Source organism: Neovison vison, chromosome 7 (genome assembly GCF_020171115.1).
Source record: "Neovison vison isolate M4711 chromosome 7, ASM_NN_V1, whole genome shotgun sequence".
In the NCBI taxonomy this organism is placed as follows: Eukaryota; Metazoa; Chordata; class Mammalia; order Carnivora; family Mustelidae; genus Neogale; species Neogale vison.
Genome location: NC_058097.1, coordinates 46174483 through 46190228, shown reverse-complemented (window position 1 = coordinate 46190228; position 15746 = coordinate 46174483). Strand labels below are relative to the sequence as shown.

At 42.0% G+C, this 15746-nt stretch overlaps 1 protein-coding gene across 1 annotated transcript; it reads left to right on the top strand.

Annotated features, from left to right (window-relative positions):
• The first annotated feature begins 7889 nt into the window (after positions 1 to 7889).
• LOC122913315 (zinc finger protein 345-like) lies at positions 7890 to 14707 on the top strand. Its single transcript, XM_044260080.1, has 3 exons — positions 7890 to 7965; positions 12381 to 14211; positions 14548 to 14707. The coding sequence occupies exons 1-3, from the start codon at positions 7890 to 7892 to the stop codon at positions 14705 to 14707; spliced, it is 2067 nt and encodes a 688-aa protein (XP_044116015.1).
• Positions 14708 to 15746: the final 1039 nt, after the last annotated feature.

Genomic DNA, 15746 nt, shown 5'->3' with positions numbered 1-15746 from the left:
GAGCCACCTAATCTGAGAGCTTTCTATTGTTGTGAGGGCCCTGGAGAAGGCATCCTATTTCTGAGGACCTGTATGCTATAGCCTTTGTCAGTTCTGGTTTTCATTATGGGACAAGTAGGTCAGGGTAGTTGTATGCACACTGGAGTTTGTTGGAGAAATTCCCGGAACACTGGAGATAGATTTTTAATATTCTCTGGCTTATGCTTTCTATGTTACAGAGGCGTTAATCTTAGTCTTGAAAGAATTGAGTTTTGGTAACCTCATCAGTTAACAAAGCACTGCCCTAAAATAAAAAAATGTACTGTATTATTTCCCTTCAAATAATCTTTTTTCTTTTTCTTTCTTTCTTTCTTTCTTTTTTTTTTTTTTTAAACATAGAGAAATTTCTGCTCTGTGAGTTCCATTCCTCAGTGGTGAAATACTGTAATGTCTCTATTTGTTTACTAGAATTCCGACATAAATGCTACGGGGGAACTAGCACATTTCCAACTTGAACTTGTAGCCTTTAATAAATTGTCATTTATGGGACGCCTGGGTGGCTCAGTTGGTTGGACGACTGCCTTCGGCTCAGGGCGTGATCCTGGAGTCCCGGGATCGAGTCCCGCATCAGGCTTCCAGCTCCATGGGGAGTCTGCTTCGCTCTCTGACCTTCTCCTCGCTCGTGCTCTCTCTCACTGTCTCTCTCTCTCAAATAAATAAATAAAATCTTTAAAAAAAAAAATAAAAAAAAATAATAAATTGTCATTTATTACCTTATTTTTTAATAATTGCATCATTGTATGATTCTTCTATGAACTTCTTGTAATGTTGTCATGTGTGTTTTCACTTTCTAATTAGTTTTTTTTTTTTAAGTTTTTATTTATTTACTTGACAGAGATCACAAGTAGGCAGAGAGGCAGGAAGAGCGAGAGAAGGGAAGCAGCCTCCCCGCTGAGCAGAGAGCCTAATGCAGGGCTCCATCCCAGGACTCTGGGATCATGAACTGAGCCAAAGGCAGAGGCTTTAACCCACTGAGGAACCCAGATGCGGGTCTAATTAGTTTTATATGAGATTTATTTTTGAATACTTTTACATCAAATGTCCTGATACGACATGGGCATGTGCTTTATAAGAAGTGAGTTAGACAGTTAATAATATCCCCATATAGTTTGTTTAAAATTTTTATTTGTTCAAGACAGAGAGAGAGGGGGAGAAAATGAGTACGGAGGAGAAGGGCAAAAGGAGAGGGAGATGCCAAGTCCCTGCTGAGCAGGGAGCCCAGTGTAGCGCTGGATCCCAGAACCCTGAGATGATGACATGAACAGAAGGAAGATACTTAACTGACTGAGTCCCCAGGTACCCTAAACCTCCATGTTTGAAAAATCCTTGTATCAGTAATGCAATGTTGCTTCATGGGAAATTAATCATGAGCTTTTCTTCTACCTTCCTCAGAATGTATCAGAATTTTTCCCCAAATACTAATTTCATATACAGAATCTCTCTGCATATTTTCAACATCTATAATGTTTATTTATTCAGAAATGAAGATGTTGTTTGTTTCTTCTGTCATAACAGACTGGACTATAGGGTTACATTCTGTGGAGGAGAACGAATATATTAATAACAATACACGTCTTTCAAGCTTTTTAAGTGTTAATAAAATTTTCATTTACAGCTCTTTATGATTAATTTTAATGAGAATTCTTTGCGATACTAGAGTCCATGAAGACATGCCAATCAATTGCCTGTTTTTCATGGGTACGTGGACACAGTTCAAAATTATGGCTATATAGAAGTTTACCTTTTCTGTCATATTTCAGTGTTTTATTTAGAATTTCGTGGATTGATTTTTCTCTTATTCTGGCTTGGTAATTTCCTAAGAATGTGCTTCCTTGTCTGTCTCATTCCATGACATTAGTTAGGTGTAGGTTGGGTGTTATCTGTGCAGATTGTTAGAGGAAGAATTTCTAGCTCAGTATATTTGCTACTGCCCCTCGGAACAATTTGTTACTTAAACTATAACCCCTGGAGGATTTTACTAGTTGCTAAGCACATTTAGATATGGCCTTAAGGAAAACATACACTGGCAACAGGTCTTTGGGGAGAAGGACGATATATGACCGTGAAGCTGGGCAGCTGGGGATGCCCGGCTCGTTCAGGGTGGAACAAAAACCGCCTGCTTCCCTTTTCCATTATCGCTCCTTTCTCTTCCCAGAAGTGCCCGTTATTAGTTAGATGAGTCCTTTGAATGTGCTTGGTTAACTATAAACTTGGTACTCCTCCTTGCTTGTCCTCAAGACATGTGACTAATGTTTGACTTTCATTGGTCCTTCTGTTGGCTATTGTTTCTATCTAATAAAAGTGAGACTGTGGAGTTGGGGCAGCAGTCTTTTCGACTGTTGTCCCCTGCTCCCAGTCTCTTGTAGCTGACTTGTTTGTGCTTAATTCTTCTCCCGTCGCTGACTGGAAGCGGCAATATTTCAGCATATTTCAAGACCATGTGAGGATAACTCAAAAAAGAGTGAGATTTATGCTTTTTGCCGATAAATTATGTGTGTTTTTGTCTGGTGTTTGTATGTCGCACATATATACTGTCTCACCCCTACTTTTGGCTCCTTGATGCATGGTCAGTGAATGTTGTACCATGTCTAGGTGAGTTGTCATCCACATAGAATTAATTTCATCATGTATTTGTGGGTGAATTTTTATTCTGTGCATGAGAGAAGGACCTTTTGAATTCAGAGTAATTTCCAAACATTTTATATTTCTGTATACTTCTGTTTCGGTATGAAATACAAAGGATATAATTTAATTACTTGTAGGATTAATACTCATGATATGTCTTGGTACCTTTGTCATTCAGTTATGTGTCTTCTGTGAGTATTTTCATTGTGGTTACCTTAGAGATTCGTTAAAACAACTTAGCTGTAAGTGCATCTTTTAATTTTGTTTTTATTTTTAAAAGATTTTATTTATTTATTTGACACACAGAGAGATCAGAAGTAGGCAGAGAGGTAGGCAGGGTCAGAGGGGGAAGCAGCCTTCTTGCTGAGCAGAGATTTCCGGGTGTGTCTCGATCCCAGGACCATAAGATCCTAAACTGAACCGAAGCAGAGGCTCAACTGACTGAGCCACCCAGGTGCCCCTAAAACAAACCTTTTAAAACTCACTGTCAATTATATAGAAAACTCTTCTTCCTGTCTCCACCCCTGCACACCCTCCCGACTTTGTTAATGACATCACAAATTCTTTTATGTTGAAGCCTTTATTACCCACATTTGTGATTTTTATTTTTCAAAACAAAACTCTGTAGCAGAAATAAATGTGACTGGTATCTCATTGCAACACACAGCACGTTTGTGTAATTGTCTACATATTTATGTTCAGCGGAGAGCTCTGTAGTTCTCATGTGGTTGCAGTTTCTGGGTAGAATCCTTTTATTTCATCTAGAAAGACTTCCTTTAATGGTCCTTGTAGGACAGATCTATTGGTAAGCTTAGAGGGGTTTTTACTTGGGAATGTCTTCGTTTCTGCTCTGTGGAAAAGAATTTTGCTCAGAAAAGTATTGTTAGTGGCTGTTTTTCAATCTTTGAGTACCTGAGTACATTCTCTCGGGCCCCGTTGCTGTTCAGACTCCTGAGAATCCTAGTGATTTCTAGGAGCTCTTGCACAAGATGAAGTGGATTTGCCATTGTGTTTCTTTTTAGATTTACTTATTTGTTTGTTTATTCATTTATTTATTTGACAGAGAGAGGTCACAAGTAGGTGAAGAGGCAGGTAGAGAGGGGGAAGCAGGCTCCCTGCTGAGCAGAGAGCTGGATGGGGGCCTGAGATCATGACCTGAGCCGAAGGCAGGGGCTTAACCCACTGAGCCACCCAGGTGCCCCTGTCATTGTGTTTCAAAGGTCTGTCTTCATCTGTGGTATTGGGTGGGTTAATTACAACACGTCATGAGTCGTCCCATTCTTTGTATGTGGTCTGCTGTATATACCATAGTTTTATAAGGAAGTAATTTGAAGAAATAAAATATGAAGGCAATCATAAGGAAAAGGCATTTACTGTAGTGCATTGGCTTTATCAAGCAAACTTCTCTGTGTCTAAGTGGACCGTTATTGGTGAAAAGCACATTATTCAACGGTTAGCTGTGTTTGTTAGCAGACCTGAAAGGATTCAGGGGCAGATGGATCTCTAGAGAGGGACAATTATTTTCAGTGTGATTCATTTTTCTTTTGACTCTTATTTTGTACATGTAGATGGGTGTCCAAAGAAAGCCAGAGTAGCAGAAGTTTCATCAGATAAACTAGCCTTTTATCTTTTGTTTATACTGCATTGATATCAGCATACTGCTGACCTCACAGAATGGTTTTGAGTGTATTTCTCTATTTCAAAATTATTGCTAAGATTTTTAAAAAAGATTTATTTATTTATTTGACAGACAAAAATCACAAAGAGGTAGAGAGGCAGGCAGAGAGAGAGAGAGAGAGGAGAAAGCAGGCTCCCTGCTGAGCAGAGAGCCTGATGTGGGGCTCAATCCCAGGACCCTGGGATCATGACCTGAGCCGAAGGCAGAGGCTTTAACCCACTGAGCCACCCAGGCGACCCTGCAGCAGTGATGATTTCTGCTTCAAACAGCCTTCCCAATATTTGCGGTAGCTGTCCCTATGTTGTTTCAGAGCCCATGCTTTCCCCACACCTCTCTTGATCTGAGTGAAAAGAGGATTCGTATGAGTTGTAGAGACAGGTAACATTCGAGTTAGGGTAGCATGGTATGCTCATATTGAACATGGGATTGGTTGAAGGATAATAGATTTTTCAGTAACTGTTCTGCTATGGTCAGCAGTACCATGAAAGCCTGTTGTGTACATGCAGAAAAGTAGGTGGCTATTTGCATATTTACATATCCAGTGTGTTGGTACATGTTCAGGTCTTCTGAAATAGCCCAGATAACCTTGAGTATAATCTGAATTTTACATGTCTTCTTTCTGGGATTGTCCACCCCTGGCCATAGTGCTTATACTTGAATTTTTTTGGCTCCAGGATAACTGTCCAGCACTGGGGACCAATCCATGTTTCTTGTAGCAAAGGAGATGGTGTAAACCTGACAGGACATAGGGGATTTGATTTGAACCATTTCTGCTCCCATTCAGGGAAACCATCCTCCCCAAGGCACCACTCTCTCTATGCCACTGACCAGAACTGTCACAAGGGCCGGTCTATGTTGAAACACGACTGTAGCAGAGGTGGACGTGGAAGATGTTTGTGATTGTCTCTTGTTTGAATTCTTTCACAGTGTCTGGCACAAAGGTGATGACACTTTGCCCTGAAACTGACTAGCTGTTTCAAAGAAGCCCTAAAATAGAGAGTGCCCTTAACCTGAGTGCATGGGATTTTCTGCTGCATACATTGGCATGATGATGAAGAGCTGCTTAAGCCTGCAATTCTTTCTGATCATTTAATAAAAAGTCAAATACAGATATATAGTGAGAATGCTATATTCAGCACTATATAATCCATAACATGTATTAATGTCTTTCATGCATTTCTGAATACTTAAAATACTAATACTTAAAATACTTTTAATACTTAAGTATTTACATAAGTTCCAGATTAGTTTAAGATAAGATATATTCACTTATGTTACAGAAAGCTCAGGTGAGGCAGGGGCAGGGCAGAGGGAGAGGGAGAGAGAATCTCAAAGTGACTCCCTAGTGAGCTTGAGGCCTGACACAGGGCTCGATCTCAGGACCCTGAAACTGAAATCATGACCTGATCTGAAATGAAGAGTTGGAAGTTTAACCCACTAAGCACCCAGGAGCCCCACTTTTTTTTTTTTAAGCATTATTTATGTTAGAACACTCTAGTACTAGAGTAGAGTGAAGGCACAGAGAGAATACTGAAGCAGACTCGCTGCTGAGTGGAGAACTGATCACGTGATCTAACCCAATCCTGACTAAATGAACGGAGCTGTAATGAAGAGTGGGCACTTAACCAAGTGAGCCACCCCAGAACCCCTGTTCCCATTCACCTAAATTTGGATTGCTTTCATTGAGGAATGTGATCTAAAGTGTATCCGGGGTGATCTCAGCAAGCTGAAGGACGGGGGAGAAAAAAGAGATGGAAGAAGAGAAAGCCAAGATAGAGTCTGTTAGAGTCAGATTTATTAATGAGTGAAGGAAATGTGTATGTGTGTATGTGTGTGTGTCCCAACACGAACATGACCACAAGCACGGAGGGGTTCTAGAGTGACCTCTGTGGGGATAACTCAGGATATAGTTGTGACTTAGTTCCTGCAGAGGTTGTCAAGTTTTGTCTGGGTCAGAATCACTGGGAACACTTGTAAATTTGGATCGCTGTGCCCAGCCTTACATGACCATGTCAGTAGCTCTGGGTGCAGCCCCCCACCTTTCCTTTCTTACCCAGTCTCAGGTGGCAATCTAGGGATTAGGCCTTGAGAACCTATATCTGGGGACACGTTCATAGTTGGGTTCTTCAGGAAAGGTAGCCCTTGAGTAATGTAGTGAGATACTCAGGTGTGTCGTCTTGATTCTCCAGGTGTGAACCTGGACTCCTGTGTGTTGGGCCTTTCCTGTATTGCACCTTGGATGCCTGAACTTTGTTTCTAGAATGGAGGAGTCAACAGGGAAACCACTCAGGCTCCATATGTGTGGTATGGGCTGGAATGTTGACTTTGAAGTGTCTGTTCAGGGAAGCTGTTCTGGGTGCGGACGGCTGGGTGAACCATATTGCGCATCAAGGAGGAAAGAGAATCTAAACCCGGGTCATCTTCTAGAAGGGCCTCCTCCTCCTTTGTCCCGTGTGCCTCATGTTCCTACCTAGGTCAGCCAGATTCAAACCCTGACTCTACCTTCTTTTTATCTACATCATTTCTTTCAAAATCAATAAATGAAAAATCATGTCTTTCGATTCAAGGAGAATAGTATTAGCCCTAACCCATAGAATCCAGAGCATTGAATACATTAAGAGCAGATTCAGTAACCGTGGGACATATGTTGTATGCTGTATGCAGAGGATCGTGTCAGTTGCTAGTGAATATTTTGGATTTTTTTTTAAATGATTAAAAAGTAGCCTATAAGTCGTGTTTCATATGGAATTGTCTCTGAATGGCAATAGTGCACCTTGTAAAAAGAAAAAATACCATGTGCATTTGAAATAGGGAAGTATCTTTCTGATGCCAATTTTCATTGGAATCCTGTGGAATCCTGTTCACTGTTGTATCTTTGTCTTCTCCTTTCCTGAAATGGCAGGAAGGCAAGTATGAGTGGTTTTATTCTCTATCATCTGAATGTAGCCAACTGTTTGGCATTCCTTCTAGAGGTATCCCATGGACCTCTGAAAATTCTGGTGTAAACCATGCACGATCATTTTGAATATAAACTTACTCTCTTTCTGCACAGAGGGCTAGACATCTGTCCATGGACACGTGTGGACTCCTGAGTGCCTCCAAAACCTCCAACTCCGTGATCAGCCGGGGCCAGAAGTGATAACTGAACATGTGGCAGGACCGAAGGCTGTTTTCTGTTGCTGGACAGAAGCCTATAAGAGAGGCTCTCAGGTTGTCTAGGGTCTCTGTTCAGGCTTCTCGTGGCCCAGGAATGGAGGCTAGCATCAACCATGGGAAGTGACTTAGAACGTGCATAGCTATCCAGACAGAGAACAGAGAATGTTCTTGTTCAAAGCATTGGCTGGACACCCAAGTCAGTCACAGGTGCTGACAATTCCCCTTAGCCAGGTAGGTTCATCTAAACAGGGGAATAGGCAATCAGTGGACATTGTCTGTAATGGACTCCCACCCACACTGACAGGTTTTGGGTGAAAGATTTTTACCCTGAATTTGGATGAATGCTACTTTGTTAGGTTCACAGAGTGGCCAGGGATGTGTCTTTGGTGGTATGGTGTGCGTCTTCCAGGTCTTTGCAGTTGGCCCTAGGGCCAATGGCTGGAAGATCTCAAAGTCAGACCTTCCAGGTACATTGATTTTGGCATCTACCCTGCATGTGACTATATAGCAATGCCAGGTGAGCCGCAAAAGATCATGAAGGAAAATGTACCTGTACTGGGGTGGATATCTGAGCCAAATCATACATGTGCCTTATACAGTAATGTCACTCTTCCTTGAAGTCATGTAGTGACCTCGTGATCTGCATGAGCATTTCCTTGATGGACATTTTAGTTATAATGGTTATTCCACTCATATTTGCGTATAAGAAAGCTTGGTAGTGTAGTGATAGCATCTTGATCTTGGGTCGAGGACAGGTGAGTTTATTGTAGTGGAAAACAGATGGTATATTTTCATGGCCAAGGATTGGGCATATATGCTAGATGTTCCTTGAAGATACTGGGGTTTCCTATGCTCAGAGTGTCCAAAACAAACCCACCGCATGTGCAGTGTGTCCCTGTATATGTTGGGGGTGGGCGGCTGGCCAGTGGAATTAGTGTGATGAAGATGTTTATGATGTTTGCTGTGTCATGAGCCATAAGGCACTTGGACTTTGACCTGGGAACCTCTTGGCTTCTGCCCATATTGGAACACTGTTACAGACCAGTAGTTACAGGACAGAATGCATGTCATCTTGGAATTTTTATATTTATTGAGATTATCCATGGACTTTATTCAAAACAAAATAGACATTCATAGGTCTGTTTCTTGTTTGTTCATTTAAGTTGTTGTTTTGGTTGTACACATAAGTGAATACGTATAGTATTTGTATGTCACTTAGTTCATATCGCATAACACCTTCTGGGTCAAACCACATTATCACAAATGACAAGACACAATGAAAAAAGCTGAAAGAGACACAAATACAATGAATATCCTGAATGTTACCAGTGTGGAATGGAGAAGGATGATGGGCAACATGAGGAAGTGGAAATGGGAAGTACAGGCTTCTAGGGGGTGAAAAGAATACAGGGAAGCCCTCCAATGGTTTTCCCATAGTAGTTTATGGTGCCAGATATTAGCTACTATTGGTGAGTATAGTAGCACCTATAGAGTTGTTGAATCCGCTTGTTGTACACGTAATGTAATGGAACATTGTAAAGTATATATTAATAGAAAGGAAATCAAGATGGATATCAAGAAGCATGTACATATGTAGATTAAAGTAGTGTCTTAAGAATTGCAGGTAAAGAAAACTAAACCTACTCTTCCAAAGAAGCTAATCCTAAGTACTCAGAGTAAGATAAAGTCCTAGGAAAGCAAACTGATCTGTATCACAGTGGAGATAAACATTCCTCAGTGTAGAAGGGAAGGGACAGGGAAAGAGAAGCATGTGCCCAGCAGAGCAAAGAAGGGAACTGGAAGACCAAGAAGGGCCTGTGGTCCTCACAGGCAGCCCAGGAAGAGTAGCCCAGGCCATCCATAGAAGAACAGTTAATCCTGTGAGAGCTTCTTAACTCCATTTCCTTGAATTTGGTGTCTGTCTTCTTACCACTGAGCATCAGGAAGGCTTTTTGTTGGAAGTGGATTCTTCGGGGAAGACCAGAATGTGCAACGAGTTTGTAGAACTGCTCATTTTAGGCAAAGTCAGTTTTCAGAAGAAAGCCTAGTTTCAAAGAAGTGATCCTGTAGCTTGAATCCATGGGTATTAGTAGAAATGAAGGGGAAACTTGAAATTGATAAAGGCCACAGATGCAGTGAGGTTCAAGCTACAAAATCTAGCATTGCAGCCGGAAGCAGATTGTACCTGCATTTCTCGTGAAGGAGGGAGCTGTTTCCATGAGTATGGTGGCATGGAAAATTGAAGAAAGAAAAATAAGAAGTGCAGAGAGGAGTGATTGGGTTAAGTTTGTTATGCAGGAGTAGGGTTGGCTTCAGGGAAGAGTGAAGGGAAGCGAAGGACTTCATACTCACCTGTATGCTCTGCCCCCTTTTTAGGAACCTTTGAAACTATCGTGATTCAGTCCTGGAATTTTGAGTGGAGCATGCATTGTCGATCAGGTGGCACGTTTGTGAAAAGTAGAAACTCAGATGCTACCCAAACATCCAAATTGGAGTATGAATTTTAACAGGATCTTCAGTCCATTGTCATACACATTAATGTTGGAGACGTGCACATCTAGCTCAGCCAGACTCTTTATTCTACTCCTGATGTCATGTCTGTAGGACATTAGTTTGATAACTGTGCCTTGTTGTATGCCTTAAATCAGAATATATGCTCTTTATTTCCCATATTATTTTGGGTGTGGGTTATAACAAAAGGATGGATTTTGATCTTTGTGCAAAAATGGCATTGGAGTTTTGGCAGAGATTACATTTTCTATAGATCCCTTCAAGATTTATTGTGTCAATTATTCCATTAAAAGAATATAGCTAGGTTTCCTACTTATTCATTCTTTGATTCCTACACAGTCTATTGCACTTTCCATCGTTTGTGGTTTGACCTCTACCATTATGTTAAAGCATTTATTGGGGGGAGGGGTGCGGCCATTTGCTGTAAATGTATGATGTCTCTGTTTTGGGAATTGTTCTTTGCTGTGTAGAAAAAACTAATTTTTATGTGTTGGTTTGTGTACCAGCTTTATAAAACCCATATGTGTTTTAACAGGATTAAAACAATAAGGATTTCAAGGAGAAGAAATGGCAGTGGCGTAGGAGGGTCCTAGACTCATGTGTCCTGTTATGAGCACCATTATGTAACTGTCAGGTCTTCCTAAATGCCCCAGACATTGGGCTGAAGAGTGATAGGAGAAACTCCCCAAGTAAGAGGAGAGAAGAGGCCACATGGAAGAAGGCAGATAGTGTGGAGACATGGTTTAGGGAGGAAAGGAGTATAGCATTTTGGCCGGAAGGGAACCCCGGTTGTGCAGTAGGTGTCATGACAGAGGACCTAACGAGGTTTCCCAAAGCCATTGGCTTGGAGAGGGAGAAGGGCTGAATTTCCTGAGTTCTTGGAACCAGCACATCTTAAAGTCTGGAGGTTTAATGGTCAGCAGCTTTGGATGGGAGAGAACTAGGAGGGCACTGGGGTGCTCCTGGTGAGAAGGCTGGCAAACAACCTGGGGGCACCAAGCGTGGAAACAGTCATCTGGAGAACATCTGGGGTGCACAGTGGGGAGAGTATTCAGTAGTCTAGGAGCACATTCCTGAGAGGAAATATTCAGTGACATGTGACTTCCAAAACATGGGAGCCCTCTCCTGTAGCATAAAGCAGAGCCCCACTAGTGAGGACATTGGCTGTCTGCCTTGCTTGCACCAGTCCCCACCCCCTGTGATCTGAGGGGACTGCTCTTCTCAGTGAGACTTTCCTCAGGCTTAGCAAGGTCAGCGCCTGCCCACATCACGTCTCCTGAGCAGAGAGCTCTGCAGAGCTGCAGTCCTGGTGGAGTTGACGTCAGGTCTCCTTTCCCAATCAGAGCAGAGCTGACCTAGTTCAAACTGGCCACATTCAGGCCAGGGACCAAACACTGCCTGTAGCAGGCAAGGAGAGCCCCTGCAGACCACTGGTCTGAAGGATACAACAGGACACATCACTGGCTTTTCTAATGGACAGTGGAAAGTAGAGACTTAGAGAAATGCCAAGATAAAAGAATTTATCCCAAAGAAGACCAGCAGATAAGACCAAGGGCAGACATACAATGAAAACAGTCATAAGGAGCTTGATGGAGAATTTAAGCTTGGGAAACCATAAGGATACTGAAGGTCTGAGAAAACAATAGTGAGAACTTTACCACAGAGATAAGAGTTAAAAAATAATTGGGTGCTTGGTGGTGCACTTGGGTAAGTTCTGACTCTTGATTTCTGCTCAGATCTTGATCTCTGGTTCCTGTGATGTAGGCTCAAGTCACACTGTGTATTCAGTGTGATGCCTACATGTGATTCCCTCTCTCTGTAGCTCCCACCCGAAATCTTGTGATTTCCCCCCCTCAAATATTGTTGCCTCTTATAATTTTATTCCTACAATCAGTTATACTTTGTCCTCTTTCACTTCTTCACTTGTCACTCAGTCTTTTTTTCTGTTACTCTTCATTTACTTCATGGGCTGTCAGTGTTGTTGGTCTTTTCTGCCAAACAACTCTTCCTGTGCTTGATATGTTCCTATTTTTACTGTACTCTCTTTGATTCCGTTCAGTTTTCTGTTTTCCATATCTTCCATTCTTCTGCTAACTTAGAGCTCATATGATCCTTTCTGTGATTGTTAGAGATACAGGAAAGTGATTTCTGCTATACTGAGACCATATCATAGAATTATCTGTTAGGATACATGATCAATATGTTGTGTACCATGTTGCATAGCCATGGGGATATGAGGTCCTGATGACTCTTTCTCAGCCATCTTTCTGACATTGTCTGAGTGACTTGGTGCTTCTGCATTTGAAGTCATCAATATATTCTTCTGAATGTAGTAAGTGCAATGGTTTTACTCTTATTTGGTATCTTTCAGCTCTGTCTTCACATGAGACCCCGAGTTTCCTGCTACAGCAGAGCATAGAAGGTTCCTTCAAGAACGGGTCAACGCACAGATACAAAGATAGTTCTGTTGAGATTTTACACTCATGTACAGACTGGGACAGTGATGGGGATGGTGACGGGCATCAAAGAAATCCTGGACGATACACCCAAACCAAGACAATTGCCCTTAATGAGACTCTCACTGCCCCAAATGGTGAAGGATATAAACCACTGTGGAAGACCTCCCTTTTTAGGTCAACTGTTTCCGCAGAGCAGTGGGTCTCTGTCGGCACAAGCTCCAATCAAATATTCAACCATAGCTATTTGTTGACAGACCATTTGGAACATCTGGAAAGTAACCGAGTTCATGCTGAAAATAATGATTTGAGTCATTTGGAAGATAGGATTGGCCTGACCTTAAATCAGAGATTTAGAAATGAAGAACAAAGTCCTCAGTGGGATCCATTTGAGAGGGGCTTCACTGAGGAGTCGACCCAACAGTATGACCAGAGGCTTTTCACTGGAGACAGAATTACTCAATGCACTGAATCTGAGAAAACACTGGACCAGGGCTCCAGGGTTCACAGATGTGTCAGGGCTAGGTTTGCAGAGAACCATCATGAATGTGATAAATGTGGGGAAGGCTTTCATCCAAGCTCTAACGTCAGTATACTCCCTTCAGGAGACAGTCCTCACAAGGATAATGAATGTGGGACAGCTCGTAACCAGTACTCCAGTGTTGCTGATCATCAGAGAATTCATGAGGGAAAAGGCCCATTCAGATCTAATAAACCAGGGACCATGTTTAGTCAGTCATCAAGCCTAAACATCAATGAGATAATCCCTTTGGGAAGAGAAACTTATATTTTTAAGGAATGTGGTAAATCCTTTGACTGCCACTCAACACTATCTCAACATCAGCGAATGCATACCAGAGAAAAAGTATACAAATGTGAAGAAGGAAATCAAAGCTTTAAGGACTGTTCATCAGTAAATGGACATTCACAGATCTATTCTGGAGAGAAACCCTGCAAATGTCAAGAATGTGGCAAGGCTTTTAACGATCACTCAAGTCTTAATAGACAGCACCAAATTCATACTGCAGGGGAAAATTGCAGCTGTAATGAATGTGCCAAAGCCTTTACATCATGCTCAAAACTTACTCAACATCACAGAATTCATAGTGGAAATAAACCTTACCAGTGTCAACAATGTGGCAAGAGCTTTAATCACAGCTCAGCCCTTACTCAACATGACAGAATTCATACTGGAGAGAAACCTTACCAATGTCAAGAATGTGGTAAGAGCTTTAGCCAGAGGTCATCCCTTACTCAACATCACAGAATTCATACTGGAGAGAAACCTTACCAATGTCAGGAATGTGGCAAAAGCTTTAACCAGAGGTCATCCCTTACTGAACATCACAGAATTCATACTGGAGAGAAACCTTACCAATGTCAAAAATGTGGCAAGGCTTATAACTGCCTTTCACAACTTTCTCAACATCATAGAATCCATACTGGAAGGAAACCTTACCAATGTCAAGAATGTGGCAAGGCTTTTACCTGGAGGTCAAGTTTTTCTCGGCATCACAAGATTCATAGTGTAGAGAAACCATACCAATGTCAAGAATGTGGCAAGGCCTTTAAGTGGAGGTCATATCTTTATCAACATCAAAACATTCATAATGAAGAAAAACCTTACCAATGTCAAGAATGTGGCAAGGCCTTTAACGACAGCTCAACCCTTACACGACATCACAGAATTCATACTGGAGAGAAACCTTACCAATGTCAAAAATGTGGCAAGGCCTTTAGCAGGAGGTCAGGTCTTACTTACCATTACAGTTTTCATTGTGGAGAATAATGTTACCAATGTGAAGAATGTGGCTAGCCCTTTAGGGACAGCTCAGCTCTTATTGAACATTACAGAACTCATACTGGAGAGGAACCTTACCAATGTCACGAATGTGGCAAGGCCTTCAAGGTGAACTCGCACCTCAGTTGACATAATAGAACTCATACTAGAGCGTAACCCTATGAATTCCAAAAATGTGGCAAGGCCTCTTAACTGGCACTCAAGGCTTAGTCTGCATCAGAGATTTTGTGATGGAAAGACATCTTAACCAATATCAAGACTGTGGAGGCCTTGAACCACAGCTCAGGTCTTACTCAACATTACAAAATTCATACTGGAGAGAAACCTTACCAATGTCAAGAATGTAGCAAGGCCTTTATACACAGCTCAACTCTTACTCGACATCACAGAATTCATACTGGACAGAAACCAGGCAAATGTCACGAATGTCAAGGCCTTTAACTGGAGGTCAGGTGTTACTGAGAATCAGAGAATTCATTCTGGAGAGAAACATTACCAACATCAAGAAGGTTGTTAGGCCTTTTCAGGCACTTGGTCCTCACTAAAAATAATATTCATACTAGATAGAAGGCTTACCAGTGTATAGAATGTAAGAACAGGGGCAACTGGGTGGCTCAGGAGGTTGTGGGGCTTCCTTTGGCTCAGGTCATGATCCCAGGGTGCCGGGATTGAGCTCTGCATCAGGCTCCCTGCTCAGCGGTCAGCATGCTTCTCCCTCTCCCTCTGCCTGACCCTCCTCTTTACTTGTGCGCGCTCTCCATCTCTCTGTCAATTAAATAAATAAAATCGTGAAGAATGAAAGAAAAAGAGAATGTGAGCAAAATTGGTTAAAGCATGCTCACCGATTCATGCCTGCAAGAGAATTCATATTGAACAATAACCTCACAAATACAACCAGTGTGGCAAGGCCTTTTTCCAGCATGCACGCCTTCCAAACAGAATTCATAACTGGGGGAGCACCTGGGTGGCTCAGTGGGTTAAAGCCTCTGCCTTCGGCTCAGGTCATGATCTCAGGGTCCTGGGATCGAGCCCCGTATCGGGCTCTCTGCTCAGCAGGGAGCCTGCTTCCTCCTCTCTCTCTGCCTGCCTCTCTGCCTACTTGTGATCTCTGTCAAATAAATAAATTAAAAAAGAATTCATAACTGGAAAGACACCAGATGAATAATGTGGCCAAACCTCTAGCAGGCACACAACCCTTACTGCACATCACAGAATTCACCCTGCAGAGAAAATTACAGATGTATGAATATGAGAGAGTACCTAAGGACTGCTCCCTCCTCACTCCATATAAGAGATTTTAAATAGGAGAGTTAGTGTACAAATACTAAGAATGTGTCTGACCTCTGAGTGGGACTCCCAACTTTCTTCACATCGTTGTTTTCATACAAGAGTGAAAGTGTGAAATGTAAAGAACGTGGCCAAGTCTGTAACTGGAATTTAGTCCTTACACAATATGTCAAAATGCATACTAGATTCATAC

What these genes read in the sequence shown, in the direction of transcription:
- LOC122913315 (XM_044260080.1), top strand. Translation starts at nt 7,890, where the DNA reads ATGGTGTGCGTCTTCCAGGTCTTTGCAGTTGGCCCTAGGGCCAATGGC. An exon ending in CTCAAAGTCAGACCTTCCAG is followed by an intron (nt 7,966 to 12,380) that starts GTACATTGATTT and finishes GGTATCTTTCAG; the next exon opens with CTCTGTCTTCACATGAGACC. An exon ending in GGCAAGGCCTTTAGCAGGAG is followed by an intron (nt 14,212 to 14,547) that starts GTCAGGTCTTAC and finishes CTTGAACCACAG; the next exon opens with CTCAGGTCTTACTCAACATT.